Source organism: Myotis myotis, unplaced genomic scaffold (assembly GCF_014108235.1).
Source record: "Myotis myotis isolate mMyoMyo1 unplaced genomic scaffold, mMyoMyo1.p scaffold_m19_p_6, whole genome shotgun sequence".
Taxonomy (NCBI): domain Eukaryota; kingdom Metazoa; phylum Chordata; class Mammalia; order Chiroptera; family Vespertilionidae; genus Myotis; species Myotis myotis.
Window position 1 is genome coordinate 20,722,559 of NW_023416368.1, and position 18,276 is coordinate 20,740,834.

An 18,276-nucleotide genomic window follows, 5' to 3' on the forward strand; every position below is an offset into this window, starting at 1 on the left:
AGCCCTGGTCTGTGAGAGGGAAGGAAGCAAGTCCTGGGCTTGCAGGCTCCAGGGGGACTGAATGTGGGCTGACGCTGGTGTGAGGGCCCACCTGCAAGTTCAAGGCTGCGGGGCCCTCCTCCTTCCTGCCCCAGATGCATTGACAGCCCCTCGCTGTGGACCCAAGTGTGGGAGGTGGTGGGGGGTGGCCATGGGGGTGGGTGATCAGAGCCCGGAAAGAATTATTTCAGAAAAAAGAGTGGGCAGGATGGCTGGTGAGATGCCAACCGGGGCGTCAGCAACGCCTGCAGAGAAATGAAGTGTTCTTTCAGTTTTCTGACGCACAAGCCCTCCTGGGCCTGAGCGAGCGCGGCCCAGTTTACGTCCTCCCCATCTGGACCCACTTCAGCGTTTCCATGGGCCAGCGGGCGGTGGAGGTGATTCAGTGTCGATTTCCCTGACCCGCCCTGCTCTGAGGATGCCTGCCGCCTGTTATCGCCCTTCCTGCCTTCCTTCCTTCTGTGCGGGCAGCTCGCACGCACGGAGCTCTCCCCCACCCCTGTGGTTGGGTCCTCACCACAGCCCAGGTGATGTGGGTGCTGCCTCTGTCCTCTCTACCAGAGGGACAACCGAGGCCTGGGTGAGGAGTGTGCATCCGGCTCGGCCACCCACAGGCTGAGTGACCTGGTCCTTAGCTTCCTCACTCTGGGCCTCAGTTGTCCCCCACCCCCCACCCCCACCCCCCGTAAGATTAGGAGGTCAGACTAGATCAGTCTTCAGTCTCCACCTCATAAGCTCCGTGAGGGGCAGCAACCACACCTGTTTTGCCCAGTGCTGGGTCCCCAGCACCCTCGGGTAGCCGGCACTCAATACCTTCAACCAGGCAGTCCCGCCCCATCCGCTGTTCACACTCTCCAGTCATTTATTAGCACCAACGACTAAAGGGCAGACAAAAGTTTTCAACCAAGCGCGCTAGCACAGCTTTCTCTCACCGCCTTTTCGCGGGCCCCCTTTAGCAGAGAGATGGCCCTAGATGTGGGACAGCTGGAGTTGCATGCAGCTCACAGCCTCCCCGTGGTCTCCACAGCCGTCAATCTGGGCGTGCCCGTGGGCCTGTGATGGGCTGTAATGCATCATGGGAAAATATGGTCAAAGCCCCTGTGTTAAGTCCAGGGGAAACGGGACATGAGCTTACCTGGTTTCTGGGGAATCCTGGGCCCAGGGCTGGGGCTGGGGCTGGGGCTGGGGCTGGCTGTCATCACTTGCCGGGCCTTCACCACGTCCCAGTCCTGGCTGGCCCTGTCGTCATGCTGGGGGTCCCTGTGTGCCTCCCTGGAGAAGCTGGGTGGCTGGAGGCCCAGGGCCTTGGGCAGCTCCGGTGCCCCTGGGGTGGCTCTGTAGATGGAGTTGTCCCCATGCCTGCTGGCCACCCTGTCCTCTTCCAAGTCCGCAAGCCCTGCCTCTCCCTGCAGGCTCTCCTCGCCACCGCTCTCCTCAGCCTCCAAGGCCAGGCACCTGTAGCTCCCATCCGGGATCCGGAAGGCGCAGGGGGCAGGCCGGCTTTCGCTGGGTCCGAGGGGTGGGGGTGGCAGGTGGGGGCCCAGCATGGTGCCGCCTCCGCAGTGATGCAGGCCACCTGTGGGAGCCTCTCCGGGACTCCTCTGCAGCTTTAACTTCCTCCGGCAACGCACCGAGCTGGGCGGGGTCCCACTGCCGGCCTTCCTGGGCTGGGTGGGGTGGTGGGCCCCGCGCTCTCCTTCTTAACCCGTCTCTGGTCAGGGAGGCCCCCACTTCAAGACGATCTGTCTGCGCAGGGAGAGAGGAAACAGCACATGAGGCGCTCGCTGGCCGCTCCGGCTGAGGTCGTGAGCCTGTCCCCCTGGGTCGCCCTGAGAACGGGCTGGGGGTCCAGCTCCCACACACGTCCATGGGAAAGTGCCAAGCTCCAGGCACTCCACATCCCCACTTGTTGCCATATCCTTCTGCCATTTGACACTTTATTTGCTTAATGTTTTTCTGTAAATCAACTTTATATAACTTCTATTACTTTGGACTTAAGCAATCATTGCAGGAAAACCACAAGTATGTTGGGCTAAGTCATTTCCCCCCATACACATTAAATAAATATCTAGTTATTTAACAATACTTAGCTGGGCACCCCCGAGAAAGAATTCTCGCACGTCCACCAAAGGTACCTATGCCACAGGAAGCACAGAAACGGTGGACAGAGGGCGCAAGGCTGGGGACAGGGACCCCTGAGAAGGCTGTGCACCAAGGGAGACGGTGCAGTGATGTGCTTACATGACAGGCTTTCGGCTGGAACCCCAGCTCTGCCACTTGCTCACATGATGGGCAGCAAGTCGCTTGACCTCTCTGAGCCTCAGCTTCCCCATCTGTAAAATGGGAACTATCATATCTCCAACATAGTGTTGCATGAAAGATTAAGTGAGCCCAGCCGGTGTGGCTCAGTGGTTGAGCATCGACCTATGAACCAGGAGGTCACGATTCGATTCCCAGTCAGGGCACATGCTCGGGTTGCGAGTTCTATCCCCAGTAGGGGGGCGTGCAGGAGGCAGCCGATCAATGATTCTCTCTCATCACTGATGTTTCTATCTTGCTCCCTCTTCCTTCCTCTCTGAAATCAATAAAAATATATTTTAAAAAAATATTAAGAAAATGCATGCGGAGGACTTAGCACAGTTTCTGAGATGCAACTTAATACATGTTGGCTAGTTCTTCATCCCACAAAAGATTTCTTGAGTTCCTATCACATTTCAGACACTATAAAAGGTCTGGGGGATACGGTGGAGATAAAAAAGATATGGTAGTCTGGCTCATGAAGCCTTAAAATCCGGTGGTGGTGGGAGCTGTGGATGATAATAGGGAATAATAATAACAGCACGATGATTTAGAAATGTTAACTATGATGATTACACAGGAGAGAGGGGATGGAGGCTGCCTGTAGGGATGCGAGGGGGGAATGGATGGGAGAGAAACTTGGGTGGAAGAATTGGCCGGGCTGGGAGGCAGATGGAGTGTGGGTGTGGAGGAAGGGGGAGGAGCCTAGGATGCAGCTCTGGTGACAGTGTGGTTTCGTGATTTTCATCAATAGAGATCAGGAATAAACGGGAAGGAGCCGAGGAGCAGGTGTTCAGGGGAGCAGGGAGATGCATTCGATTTGGGATTTCCGGGGGAGATGAGCGCAGTCACGCCACACGAGGGCCTGGAGAGCAGGGGGAGTTCCAGGCTGGAGACAAAGGTTTGCAAGCCATTTGTGGAGGCACCAAGTGGAGGTGAACAAGATGCTCCAAGATGGGCAGGGAGACCTAAGCCCGGGCCAGTGGAGGAAAGCTTGGAATTTGCGGATCTCGGTTAACAGATCTTGATTCCACCACTTAGCCGTGTGAACTCCGCGAGTGCGAACATCTGAATCTCGCCCTTTGCAAACAGGGAGAGGAGAACCCTACACACACCCTGGCTGCCCCAGGGGCAGGGAGAGTCCTGCGAATTGTGAAAGTCTGTGCACATTGGTGACCTCAGGGCCTGGACTGGCCTCAGCTGCTGTGGTACTTGACCTGGAGGCCAGGCCTCGGTCCCTAGGCACCCACACCCCCACCCCAGCAGGCTGGGTCAGGGCCTCCACTTCTGGTTGGAGCTGTGCCAGGGAGAGTGTGGTAGGCAAGAGGAAAGGTAAGCACATTACCAGGCCCTGGGGAAAATCAATGCCAAACTGGGGAAGGCAAACAAGTATCGGGATCAGAAAGATAACGGGCACCTGTTACAGCTGCCTCGCTGACAGAGACGTCAGCGCCACGAAGCCAGCCTCTGTCGAGAGAGGAATGGGTGCTCACAAGATTGAACACCTGTTGGGTGCGGGGCTCTTCACCTAGGCCAGTGGTTCTCAACCTTCTGGCCCTTTAAATACAGTTCCTCATGTTGTGACCCAACCATAAAATTATTTTCGTTGATACTTCCTAACTGTAATGTTGCTACTGTTATGAATCGTCATGTAAATATCTGATATGCAGGATGGTCTTAGGCGACCCCTGTGAAAGGGTCGTTCGACCGCCAAAGGGGTCGCGACCCACAGGTTGAGAACCGCTGACCTAGGCACTCGAAGTAAACCGTCACAACAACCCCGAGGGAGGGACAGTTACTATTATCCCCTTGCAGAGGTGAGGAAACTGAGGCTCAGATGGGCAAAGTGACTTCTCGTCTAAGTCACAGAGCGCCAGGCCAAGATCTGACCCCAGCTCTGACACCGGCCCGCGATGTGGGCCCGGAGACCCAGCAGAGAGAGCTCGAGGGCCTTGTTCTCCGAATTCATTCTCATGCTTCAGCTGCTGCCCGGTTTCTGCCATTAGAATTTCAAAGAATCTTAAAATCTCATAAAAGGCCAGTAGACTTCTGAAGAGCCCTAACTGGCTGTGTGACCTTGGGCAGGTGCCGTCTGGAGTCATTTTGCTCAAAGGCACAATGGTGGGGTTGGGACAAAGGATGTTGGGGAGGGGGTGTCTGTCTAGCCCTGGCATCGCAGGATGCCATGATTCTCAGCACTTGGAGCCCCCACCCGCCGCCCACACCACCATAGGGCCAGATGGCTGGAGGCAGGAGGAGTGGGCATGGGGGCCGGGTTCCTTCTGACGCCCCACAGGGGCCTCTCCTCGCTCTATCCCTGCTTCTGTTTTGCTGTATTTGACGGTGGCCACGGTTTCCAGGAAAGAAGAGAGAGGCGGAAAAGTTAACTTTCCGCCACCCACACAAATATTTTTGGCCAGCGTTGTCTTCACATTGCCAAGCCTGGAGGGAGGGGTTGGCAGGAGCACTCCAAAGCAAGTTTCCCTTCCCAGGAGGAGGGCTCCCAACCCAGCCGGGGGCCTGGGCAGGCCCCATGTTGGCCTGAGACCTGGAACACCCACCCTGCTCCAGAGCCCCAGGCAAGGTGGAGGGAGGGAGGTTGGGACCCATAACTACAATGGCAGCTGCCATTTTCCTTTTTTCTTTTAATATATTTTTATTGATTTCAGAGAGGAAGGGAGAGGGAGAGAGAGAAATAGAAACATCAATGATGGGAGAGAATTATTGAGTGGCTGCCTCCTGCACGCTGCCCCCTCCCCCCCGCCCCCCAACCCCGGACTGGGGATCGAGCCTGCAACCCGGGCATGTGCTCTGACCAGGAATCCAACCATGACCTCCTGGTTCATAGGTCGATGCTCAACCACTGAGCCTCACCGTCTGGACTGCTGCCACTTGCTAGTGCTGGTGGGGTGGGCATGTGAGTGCTGTCTACAGATGGGGAAACAGAGGCATGGAAAAGCAATTCCGTATCCAGAGCCGCACGGATAGTGAGTGTAGCGCAGGGCCCATTGCTCTCAGCGGCTGCAGACTGGCTCTGGGACCACCACAGCCCCTGCGGTTGCAAGCTCACGCACAGCACACTGGTCCCCGTGGGCACATTTCACAGTGGGCCACAGCGGGTCTACTCTAGCCTCAGCAGAAATGAGAGGGGGGTCCTCTAAAGCCAGCTCCCCCAAATCCACGTCATTCATCTGGTCACAGGCTCTAGACGCCAAGTCTCGGCTGGCAGGGATGACAGAGCCCAGCCAGCCCACTGTCCTCATCTCAGGCGTGGGAGGGGTCACCCCCGTTGCACAGCAGGCCTGAACCCAGGAGCCCAGACACATGCTCCAGCTCCTCACAGCCCTGGTCCCCTGAGCCATCAGCTTCCCCTTCTTGCCTCCCTGAGCTTCCATGAGTCCAAGCAGAGTCCCTAGGACCGGAGGCCGGGCTGAGGGGCCGGAGGAGGAAGACCAGGGTGGAAAGAGGCGGACTGAGACATGCAGGATCCCCGTGAGGGAGTGCTTGACAGCAATTTCCTCCGTGCCTGGCACCGTGCCAGGCACATCATAACAATGATAATAGCTAATGTTTGTGAAGTGTTTACTATGTCAGGTGCTATTCCAGACACTTAGCCGGCATCATTCGATCCTCATCACAACCCTACAAGGAAGGTGCTATTATTATCACCATTTTACAGATAGGAAATCAAGTTTACATGACTTGCCAAGTTCACACGGCCAGTAAGTGACTGAGTCAGGGTTCATATCCTGATAGTCTAGCTCCAAATATCGCTGCCGCCCATAAAGCTGTGCTGCCTCAATGGTTTAAGTAGTTACTGAATGAATGAGTGAATGAATGAATGAATGAATGAATGAAGAATGAGCAGGAAGGAAAGGAGGGTAGGAGGATGGGAGGAAGAGAGGGAGGAAACTATTTCCGGTGCCTGGTACATTGCCTGGCACATAGTAGTCACTCAATAAATCTTTATCAAGTGGAATAATGAATGCGGTGTGGCTGAGACATTCACTGTACATATACCTGGGGAGTCACCCTGGGGGAAAGGGTTAACTTAGAACGGGTCCAGGTAGCTCAAGGTGCCCCTACCGGCCCCACGACTCCCCACCCCACTCCAGGCATCAGGAGTGGGTGGGGAGTCGGGTCTGGCCTGTCCAGAGCTGAGTTTTCCCTGCCACTAGGCAGAGAGCTTCCGTTGCCCCCAAGAATCTGAGCAAAGAGTATGTTCCTGCCTTAGTGCTTCTCCCCAAAGGAGGGAGGGAGCCAAGGTGGGTCCCTTCTCCCCGTCTCTAAAGGGGGCATCCCAGGCTCCTCCAACCTCCAGGCTGGCGAGCACGAGGAAGCCTGGCATTTGTGTCCTTGCGACGTGTTCTTAGAAGAGTCACTTCCTTTCCCTGGGCCTGTCTCCCCAGCTGAAAAAGGCCTTGGGCAGAGGGGTTGGTGGGACTGACAGTAACCACGATGGAATCCTCTTGGACCCGCCCTGTCCCAGCATTTCCCAGAATCAGTTCCAGAGGACGTGCAAGTGCGACCCCACATCACCCACCCTCCTTCCCGTCGCAGGACACGCTGACCAATCCTGGCCGCCTTCCTTCCTGCCTCAGCCTCCAGCCAACACTGCCCAGGCAGCCCAGCCTGCTCTGACCTCTGCTCCTCCCTCCCCACTTCACCCCTCTCCTCTGCTCCCGCCCCCCTCCTGGGGCAGAAGGGGCCAGGGTTGGGCTGGCACCACGGGCAGCTGGAGGGAGCTCTGGAGGCATCAGGAAAGCAGTCCTGGGCCAGAGGTAGCTGTGAGAAGCTGGAAGAACTCCCCAAGAGGGGACGCTGGGTGGTCTCAGGGGAGCTGTGAGCCAGGCCTCACCTTAGCCTCAGGGTGGCTGGGGAGCTTTGGGCCAGTCACCCATCTCACTGAATTTTAGTTGCCTTCTTGTAGCATGGGGATTCAGACTCAGTCATTCACATTCATTCATTCATTCAACACGTAGTCACTGAACGCCCATGTGCCATCCGCTATTTTAAGTGCTGGCGGCACACAGCGAACAAAAGAGAAAACAACCTCGCCCACGTGAAGCTCACATGTTAGTTGGGGTAGACAGATAATAAATAAATAAGAAAGCATGTCAGATGGTGATAAGTGCAATGGAAAAATCATTAGGCAGGAAAGGGGACCGAGGCCTGCAGCGTGTCATCAGGACAGAGAAAACCGTGGTATTAACATAAAAAGCCTTGACTGCTACCACCCCACGTTTTGTATGGCACGTGTATTTCAAGTTCATTATTATGTTAAATTCTCATATGCAACTATAAACACATAAAGTCAACGTTAGGTGGCGAACTCGCCTGGCGGAGCCTGGGAGATAGAATTCTGATGCTAATATTCTGAGTATTCAATTGCTCACCATTTTAGAACCTTCGTGTTTCACTAGGAACATGGCTACCATTTAATACAGTATTCTTTATGACCCGGTATATAAAAATAGGATCTCACATATTGGCATTATTTCTTTGAGAACCTTCTTTTTCAAGTTTCTTACTTGGAAATAAACTCCAGAGAGGTTCTCCTCAGTGTAAAACACATACCATACAATGAGTTGGAGGATGATAATAATAATACCATATAGTTGTTGTGAAGGTCAAATAAATTAACCATGTAAGTGCTCAGAAGGATGCAGTTTTGTTGTTATAATGGTCCTTTCAGTTAAGGGGTGACTGAGGATATAATCAGAACAAGAGGCTGCTGAGTAAACATTGATTATGTGCAGGGCTCCGCAATGATCCATTATATTCAGCTCCATCTTGTTTATTCCCCCAAATGACCCCATGAGGCAGGCACCTCCTACTATTCCCATTTCACAGATGGGGAAGTGGAGGCTCACGGACCGTAATCTCTGGCCCTGGTCCCTGAGCAGGAAAACAACCCAGCTGGGACCGGAAAGCTGGGGCGGACACTGGGGGGTTCTTGGAGGCCGGAGGAGTGGCCATTTCGCACAGCCCAGAGAGTCCTTCATTTTGGCCCTGGCTCTGCCCTGCCCTCTGTGACCTTGGCCACATCCTCCACTCCTGGGTCTCCGTGACCACCAACCACACAATTGTAGCTCTGGGCGTGGGGCCCCTCAGTGCCCTTCTGCTCTGGATTGCCCCTGCCTCCCAGCACCCAGCATGCAGGCGGGCTTGAGCCCGTTCCAAATGGATGCCCTGAATCCAGCCTGCTCACAAAATCAGCCAAATCCCCTGCACGTCACATCTATTTCTGCCCTGCTGGGTTCATAAATACGTGGGCCAGGGAGCCAGCCTCAGAGGAACCGGAGAGACTGAAGTCATGGATATAAATACGGGGTCAAGGCTGGCTGGGGTCGGGCAGGAGGTGCGGCGGGGTCAAAGTCAGCCTGGGAAACCATGTCCCTGGGGTCCCGCTTGCAGTCCCATCTCCTTCCGGCACATAAGAAAACGGAGGCCCAGAGGGGCAGGGGCAGGGGCTGGCCCCAGGTCACCTGAGCAGCGAGGGTCAGAGGTGGGCCGGGGCACAGGCTCCTGGCTTTGAGAAGAGGCTGCTCCTCATGCCACCTCCTGCCCCCCCCACAAGTCCCTCTCCCCTCACCCTGGGGGTCAGACTGGCCACGCCCAATTTGAACAGGAGCAAGATATTAAGATTTAAGTTTATAACATAAACCTCTACTGATAACAGACTGCTTTGTATCTGTTGGGTATATTGGGGTTCTCAAATTCTCATTGGGGAGAGGGTTCTATGGCTAAAATTCAGAACACAGCTAACCGTGTCTGCCTCCCACTCAGTAGGACCTCCTGCTCACCCGGCAGAGTGACCCAGCCGTGTGCTGGAGCCGCCGAACTGACCCGTCCGCCAACTGTGTGACTCACTTCCCAACTGTGCAGTCAGTGACATCACTCCGGTAGCTTAAAACCAGCCATGGTGGGAGTCCCTGCGCACGGCCACGGGCAGATGCTACAAAGCAGGGCTTTTTTCCCTCCCAGAGAGCCAGCTGTGAAGCATTTACCAGCACACCACCGAGCAAGACCTTGGCTAGTGGGTTCCTACTATGCAACTTAGGCTGCGAGCCTCAGCTTTTCCATCTGGAAAGTGGGAACCATAACTACACCTGCATCCCAGCTACTGTGAGGGCTAAATGAGCTTGTGCCCCTAAGACAGCGGTTCTCAACCTGTGGGTCGCGACCCCTTTGGCGGTCGAACGATCCTTTCACAGGGGTCGCCTAAGACCATCCTGCATATCAGATATTTACATGACGATACATAACAGTAGCAACATTACAGTGATGAAGTAGCAACGAAAATAATTTTACGGTTGGGTCACAACATGAGGAACTGTATTTAAAGGGCCAGAAGGTTGAGAACCCCTGCCCTAAGAGATGGCACAGTAGTTTCCAAACTTGTCTCCATGTTAGATCTCCTGAGGATCTTTTTCACATTCCAAAGCCCTGGCCACACTGCAGACCATTCAGTCCTAACCTCTGGGGCACCAGCATATTTTTGAAATTTCCCATGTGACGCCAGTGTGCAGACTGGCTTGGGAACCACTGGTTCCCATTGCCTGCCTCTTTGCAAGTACTTGGCAGCTGTCTGGGAACCACAGAGAGATGGGGGACAGTGCAGAGCCCTCATTCCTGCTTCACTGAACTCACGGGGTTGTTGTTTTTGTTTTTGGAAAAGATTGTGTTAAAAGAGTGGTGGGGATGTTTGCTCTATTTAAAGACCTACTCTGCCTAACGCGTGCAGGAGGTGCTGCTTGCGGGGACCACGGAAGGAGGAGCCTTGGCCCTCTCCCTTCCAGATGTGCGCCTGGCCGCCCCTCACACTCCCGGCAGATGGGCCCGATAAACCCGAAGAGGCCTCCCTTCATGTGGTGCTCAGCTGGCCGGCCGGGGAGATGGAGACCTCCGCCTGGTCTCTCCCTCTTCTCTTAGAGAGAGTGCGGCTGCCTCTTCTCACCCAGAGGCCCAGGGCTCACAGCTTGGCTCAGCCCGGGAGCCATCAAGCTGCTGGCTCGGAGAACTCAGATTAAGAATAGAAACATCAGTGCGGATGCCAAGGGCTTGGGGCCTCAGCCCAGCCTCCCCCTGACCACCATCAGCAGGAAGCAGGGATAAAATAATGTTAATAGTGGCTAACGTGTATTACATCTTTCCCGTGCACTAAGACACACCACAGCAAGCACCTCAAGGGCAGTCTAGAATGGAAGTGCACTGCCCAGTAAGTATGATGGCCACCGGCCACCCGGGCTACTGAGCACTTGAAATCTGGCGAGTTCAAACTGAGATGAGCTGCAAATAAAGAGTGCACACCAGGGTTCCAAGGCTTGGTACCCAAAGAAGAAGGTAAAATGTCTCAAGAACATTTCTTTCAGATTTATTACATGTTTAAATGATGCTACTTTGGATTTAAATCAATGTATCATTAAAACAAATTTTATAGTATCCTTTTTTTATTCTCCTGCTTCTTTTTACTTTGTTAGTGTGGCTGCTAGAAAATTTAAATTTGCACGCATGCTTGCATTTATTTTGATGGGCAGCGCTGGCCTACATACAGGTCAGGAGGGCATGCTCTCCCGTGCCCTGACCTGGGCTTTGAATTGTATTCTGTTTTCTGCCACTTCCCAGCTGTGAGACTTTGGGCAAATTACATAGCTCTCCGTGCCTCAGTTTCCTCATCCGTAAAACTAGGATAAAGATGGTCCCTACGGCTTTGGTATGGACATCACGAGCCCGGCACAGAGAAAGCACTCAGACAAGATCAGCGATCAGGGGAGCATTTGGCACTAAGCGAAGTCGTTTCGCTGGATTACCTCACGCCTCAGTAGGTGCTGAGCAACCTGTCGCCGGCGGTGAGCAAGCAGAGCTGGGAAACTCCTTGGAGGCTACTCTAGAGGGAGTCCAAAACTGAATGTGGGTGGGGGCGGCACTGGATGAAACGGTCTTTGAAGACGGCTGCCAGCACGGACACTGAGTTACGCCGCTGCCTGCCCTGGCTTGGTGTTCTCCACTCATCCTCTCTTCCTCCCCATATCCTCCTTTGCTTTCCCTACGTTTCCTTCCTCCCAACGGAATGTAATAAACACTTATTGGTGCCACTGGGGGCTAGCGTCGTGCAAGACCCCATGGGGAGAACAGGGAAAAGAGAAGTGGCTCCCGCCGCCAAGGCATCTAGTGTGGGCAGAAGGGCAGCAGGCAGGGGTTGGAATATCCATAATATAAGATGGGGGAGTCAAGGGCATGAAGAGTGATTTAGCCTCAATTTCCTCATCTGTAAAATGGGACCAATAATAGCACCACCTCCTGGGCATTGCTGTGAGGAGTCAATGGGAGGTTGTGGGAGAAGCATCGGCCATGCACAGGGGACGGGCTCAGGGAGTGCTGGGCACCCTCTGGTTCCACCAGGGCTGGCACCGCGTCTGTTTGCTCAGCATTCACTCACTCAGCGGGACGTTTCGAGCTCAATGGAGGACTCGCTATGTATCTCAGTCAGTTTGGCTCTCTGCTGGAAAGGACTCTCAGTAAGTGGTGGAGCCAAGATAAAAGAAAATAATAATCTCCCCAAACACACACATACAGGATGAAATAAAATAATGAAGGGAAAGATGTTTTGTCAACAGTATCCAAAGCTATTATTAAGGACGCGCAGAACACACTTGTTGAGGCAATGGCGGGCGGGCTGCACGGGGTGAGGGCGTGAGACACTGCACAGGCAAGGTCTCGGGGTCGGGCAGGTGAGGAAAGGGGGCTACGGCAGAGGAAGCTGCAAGAGGAGGCTGGAGGTTGCTGGCCTAACTCCCCGCCTCTCCTCACCCCCGAAGCCTCGGCTCAGCGCACACTAGGACGTCAGCCCTGCTCCTCCACAGTGACCTCGGCAGGCCACTGCCCTCCCCTGGGCCTGAGAAAGGGGCAACATCGTGTTGCTGCTTCACATGGCAGGGGCAGTGCGGGTGATGGTGCCGATCCCAGGGCCTGGCACAGAGCCAGAGCCGCTGCCCTCGAGACAGTGTGGGGCAGTGGTCGGCCCCTGCGCCCTGTGCTCTGCGGGCCGCGTTGGAGTGGCTGCCGAACAAACTATGTGCTCTCGGGCAAGTTCCTTCACCTCTCCGAGCCTGTTTTTCCATCTGCAAACCAGGGGTGATTAGTGCCTGCCTCCCAGGCTCCTGTGGGGATTAAACAAGATTATATACTCGAAGAGCTTAGAGCTCAGGTGTGCACGGTAGGTGCTAGGGTGGTGCAGTGAGGGGCTGAGCTAGTGTCAGTTATAGGGAGGAGAGGAGGGTGAGCTAGTGTCAGTTATAGGGAGGAGAGGAGGGTGAGCTAGAAGAAACCCGCCACCCTAGCATCTGAGCTTGGAGCTTCCGTGCTGTGTGTGTGCGTGTGTGTGGTATGTGTCTGCATAGGTGTCAGTATGCATATGTGCGTGTGTGCGTGCGTGTGTGTGGTGTGTGTCTGCATAGGTGTCAGTATGCATATGTTGCGTGCGTGCGTGCGTTGGTTGTGGTGTGTGTCGCATAGTGTCATTATGCATATGTGAAGTGTGTGCGTGCTTGCGTTGTGGTGTTTGTCCTGATAGGTCTGTCAGTATGTGTGTGTGTGTGTGTGCATGTCTGTATGCCTGTGTGTAGCTGTGTGTCTGTATCTGTGCACATGTGCGTGTGCACACACACATGTGGTGGGGGTTGGAGTCTGTCTGCAGAGCTGCCGGGAGTGGCCCAGGAGTGCTCAGCCAGACCAAACAATCCCAGCACTTCAAGCTCCGGGCTCTCTGACTGTTTGCTTTGTTTCTCTCCTTTCCCTGTTCCCTGTTAACCATCCCTGCTTCCAGCGAGCAGAGCTGGGAGGGAGGCCCTGGCAGGGTAGGCACAGGGCCTCCCCTCTCCTCTCCCCACTCGGTTCCCCAGCTTCTTGCCTCCGCCCTCCAGTTTCTGCCTCACTGCCACGTTGAGCCCACACAGGCCCCTCCCCGGTCCGAGCCTCAGTTTCCTGGTTTCCTGCAGGAGGAACTAGTCCGGTGCTCCTGCTGCCAATCATCACGAACAGCAAGGTCACTGCCCGCCCACTGCCCGGGCCTGACGCACAGCATCCCCCAGGAGGTGTTTGGGAGTGTTTGCCTCAAGATCTGAAACTAGCCCCTGGGGCTCCCCATGTCTCGGTCCTGTCTTCCTATCTTCAAAGGCTGTGTCTTGACCGGGCACTGGAGGGACTATTTGGGGGGGGGGGGGGTCAGCCCAGGGCCAGGCCTCTGGCCTCCAGGTTCCCATCTAACTAGGCAGCGTGCACTGAGCACCGACTATGCGCAGGAGCCTCAGGTTGGCTCATTTAACCCCCACAGCCACCCTGTGAGGCAGGCGCTATCGCTTCCCTGACGTGACAGATGAGGAAACTGGGCCCCAGAGGGGTAAGTAACCTTCCACAGCCAGGAGGGGCGAGGCTGGGTCTGTACCGAGGCCTGAGAAAGAGTTGGTGCTCTTCCCTCATCTCAGGGCACGTTCTCTCTCATGGAAAATGACCATCACTCCCTCCTTAAGTCAGCAGAGTTATTGACAGGCCCGATACCTTTGACCTATGATTGATCAGGTGGCAGGCCCAGTGTGTGCCAGGGCTTGTGGGCTTCATCACCTGGGTCTTCACGAAAACCCGTTTTACAGAGGAGGGAAGCGGAGCTAAGGAGACGCGGCAGCCTGGAAAGGCTGACCGGCGCCCGGGAGCAGAGTGCGGCCACCCTGCCTCCTGTTTTCCGAGTCTCTCTCCCTGACCCAAGAGCAAACTTCAGCCTTCCTTTGCGTGGAGCCGATACCGTCACCCACAGACCTGGAGGTGACCGTGTGGGTGAAACGCTTTGCTGCCACTCCACACTCGGCCTGTACGGGGCCCAGGAAAAAGAAATCAAGGGGCGAGCGAACAAGGGGGAGCCCCAGCGCGTCGCTGTGAGTGGGTAACCCCAGTTTAACGAGAACCCTTGGCCTCCCTCTGAACCCAGGCTTCGCCCACATATCTAAGGGGACCATGGTCCTATAAACAGTTTCATTTTCCAACGGAGAATGTTTCATTAGGAAGAGGTTCCTTTCTAAGCCCACATCCTGCCACTCCCGGACCCGCAGATCTCTCTGTAACGATGCCCACAAAGCTGCCCAACACGTCATAGAGCCGGCCTCTGTCTGCCCTTGGCCTTGGGTGTAGCTGCAGGACCCGCAAGGCCAGCTAGAATGTGATAAGTCCTGCAAGCAGGGAATGTGCCCCTGACCATGGCCAGCTGCTTCCCCAGGATTTGAAACAGCTTTGAACCTGGGCCCAAGGGTGTGGATGACTCCATGTGACCCATCCCTGCTCCAGGGAGCCTAGCCCTAAAGCTCCCACCTCCCACCCCCGGGAGGGCGTCTTTCTAGAGAAACATGAACCCCCTACAAGTAGACAGATGTCACTCCGTCCTAGGACAGAGCTAGAAAATGACTTCGGCTTTGCCGGGGACGTCGTCCTCAGGGCGCGGAGGGGAACACAGAGGCCCAGGGGCTTGCCCTGGGCTCCTTCCTCTGCCCCTGCTGTCTCCCCAAGAAGGGGTCAAGAATTCATTCCCCACCCCAGGAGGCCATCCACACCCATGAGCCAAAGTCTGGTGCCCTCTCCCTGTTGCGGGTGAGACAAGAGGGACCATTGGGGAAGCTGCGCCCCCTGCAGGAGGGCAGGGATGAGACCAATCACCAGTGAAGGTTCACAGATAGACAGCCTTCGTCAGGAGTAACAAGAGCAGGAGCGAGCCACTGGGTTAGGGGGCAGCATGCAGGGCCCGTCCCCAATGACACCAGCTCCAACCAGCCCAGCCTGGGGAAGTGACGGGGGTGCCTCTACCGAGGGGCTCCCCACACCCCGCCCACCTCCCAGGCCGGTCCTGAGTTGGCTCATAAAATGCAGCCAAGTGGCCAGGGAGCCAAGGCTGAATGGCAGGAAAAGCTGAAGTCAGCTGGCCCCTGGCCTACCCACACACCCCAGCAATTCAAAGCAGGGCTGACGCCGGACACAGCACTTGAAAATGTCCGTCAGGGAACAATCTCTTTCCCATACTCCTTGCCTTTGACCTAGGGCACCCAGCCCTGATCTGGGATGGGCTGATCTGGTTCCCAGCTCTGCCTATTCCATCCCCGTCCCTTCCCACGCAAAGCGCGCGCACACACACACGCGCACACACACACACACACACACACACACACACACACACACACACCATTCCAAAATGACAGCTGAGCTTTTCACTCTAACCAAAGAATTACAGGGCTGCTAATCTGTGGGGACCAAAAGATGGTCTACACCAGTGATGGCGAACCTTTTGAGCTCGGCATGTCAGCATTTTGAAAAACCCTAACTTAACTCTGGTGCCGTGTCACATATAGAAATTTTTTGATATTTGCAACCATAGTAAAACAAAGATTTATATTTTTGATATTTATTTTATATATTTAAATGCCATTTAACAAAGAAAAATCAACAACAAAAAAAATGAGTTCGCGTGTCACCTCTGACACGCGTGTCATAGGTTCGCCATCATTGGCTACACACATCTTCGGGTCCCAGACACTCAGAACCAACCCCTGTGATCATTTTAAATGGTAGAAGCATAAAGAGAGCCTGGTGCCAGAATGGACAGGACCCGAAGGGTCCCCAGTCGTCATTCATTAGGGTTGGGTAGTTTATATTTTTATCGAAATCCAGTCACTGGTTGGATGTGCTTTTATGTTTTCCCCCCAAACATGGGTGAAAATAGCAATCTTTGTTAAATGAAATCTGGTAGCCCACACAGCACCATCTCGAAGCAGCAAACCCGCACTTCGGGAAATGCCATCTTGGCTCAGCCTTGCCACTGTAGAGACGGGGAAACTGAGGCCTGGAGAAGAAAGGAGGCCTGTCCAACATCCACAGCAAGGCAGTGGCAGGACCACCGCAGGAACCCAGACCCAGCTCTCAGCCAGGCTCGCTCCTTAGGGGAGAGACCACCCAGGACTCAGGTCCCCCCGCAACTCCCAGGGTGCCCCCATTTGCCACAGAATCTGAGCACAGCCTCCAGCCTTTCCCCCAAGGCTGAGCCCAGGCCCCACGAATCCTGCGACCCCTCCAGACCTGGACAGCCCACCCTGTCTCCCTGATGCGGTGGGCAAGCTGTGCCCTCGCCCGGGCCTGGTTTTCTCACCTTCTAGGGCCACCGTGACCATGCCGCACTCCTGGAGGCAAGCATTCTGAAAGAGATGAACACAGACGAGGGAGAAGAGATTGTCAGCAGCCCCTTGCTCTCTGCCTCAGCCTTTCTTTCTGGGAAATGGGTAGATGCTTGACAGGTGTGAGAAGACCGAACTGGCTGGAGGAAAAAGGTGGCCATAGAGGAGTCCCAGCCTAAAAGGGCTACCACCAACTCAGCTGGGGTGCCTCCTCCCTAGAGGACCCTCTCAGGAGGCACCCCCTCCCAGGCTCTGGGTAACAGGTAGAAGTCTGCCCAGGTCTTGGGCCACAGGAGGCCAAGAGGGGAGGCCAGTTCAGCAGACACGCGTGCACGTTCACACACACACACACACACACACCGTGCGCACACACGGAACTCAGACATTCCCTCACTCTCTTTGACATGCTCTCACTTGTACGAATGCAAAAGACCCCAACCCTTCCTGAGGGGACCCCCTCACACACATACACCCCGGGGCACAGCACACGGAGGGCCAGCCTGCATCTCCCCCACCCCCCAGCCCCGAGCCCCAGGCCCCAGGCTTGGCGGCGTCTCTGCCCCGCTGCCTAGAGACACATGTGGTTTCAGTTAGCAGCAGAGCGGGCATTTCCGTCCCAGACAGTGGGGCCCTGCCAGGGTCCCGGCCCCATCGGCGCCCACAAGAAGAGCCACCTTGCCCCCCATTCCTCCACTGGCCACCCTGGGGACCTCGGAGACCCCTCTCCCCTGGAAGACCCTGCTCTCCTCTCCCGAGGCCTCCCCTCACCTGGAGCCAGAATCCGCACCCACTCACGCAGGGCCCGGCTGTGCCCGGGCTCTGGCCACGGCTGCCCGCCTGCCTCCTCGATCCTGCTCTGTCTCCAGCAGGCTGAGCAGGATGGGAGGAGGGCAGGGTGTCAGGGGGGCGGGCAGGAGGGAGGGGAGGGGGCGTGTGGAAATGAAACTTTAATAACAGAGCCCCTTTTGTTTCCGAGCATATGGGATATTTCATACATACTGAAGACATTAGCCGTCTATATTTTTAAGGGCTCGGGCTAAAGGATGAATAAATACAGCCCATGCTCTGCTCGGCACACACGCACATGTGGAGTGCTGACTTCTGGAGCATTTCAAAACCTAAAGAAAAAGCCCCCCCAGTGACACCGGACACTTAAAAATAAATATGTTTCCAAAACCTCAGACTCGCCTTGCCCCCTCGAACAGCCACCTGGAGGCCTTGGGCTCCTTTTCTCCCGCTGCCCTCCTTCCAACCCTCTGCCTTTGGCTCTGCGGCAGGAAAAGCAAGTCCCTGGAATCCAGCCCCCGCCTCCCAATTCCCTGTCCCAGTACCCCCAGCCCTCAGCAGGACCCCGGATGTCAGAGTCTGAAAGACCTTGGAAAGCTTTGCCTTACTCATTTCCGAGACAGGAGACCAAGGCCCAGAGAGGGGCAGGGACTTGCCTGAGGTCGCACAGCAATCAGATGTTGCGCCAAGGGGCAGTGGCTCCTTTCAACGGGAGAGATCTCCCACTTCCCCACCTCAGGGGAGGAGGTGGGGAGACCCTAGGGCCCAGGTGTGATCTGGGAGCCTGCCCGCATGCCTTTCTCACTAGAGGGCTGATTGGAGCAAACCCCCCAACTCTGGGCACCGGTCCAGGGGAGACGTCAGCAGGGCTGGGAACTGGGCTGGTCCCAGGAAATCCCCTTTAGGATGGCGGGTCCCAACAGGCCCGGAGGCCTCGGGTGCGGAG

The 18,276-nt window shown here is 55.6% G+C and overlaps 1 protein-coding gene across 1 annotated transcript; it reads right to left on the reverse strand.

Moving 5' to 3' along the window:
- Positions 1–748: 748 nt before the first annotated feature.
- On the reverse strand, positions 749–17,403 carry LOC118657870 (synaptopodin-like). The gene is made up of 3 exons (XM_036312556.1): positions 17,313–17,403; positions 1,175–1,785; positions 749–852 (listed from the first exon to the last, which is right to left on the reverse strand). Exons 2-3 carry the CDS (start codon positions 1,584–1,586, stop codon positions 749–751), a joined length of 516 nt encoding a protein of 171 aa, XP_036168449.1. The 5' UTR covers positions 1,587–1,785; positions 17,313–17,403.
- Between the last annotated feature and the right edge of the window lie 873 nt (positions 17,404–18,276).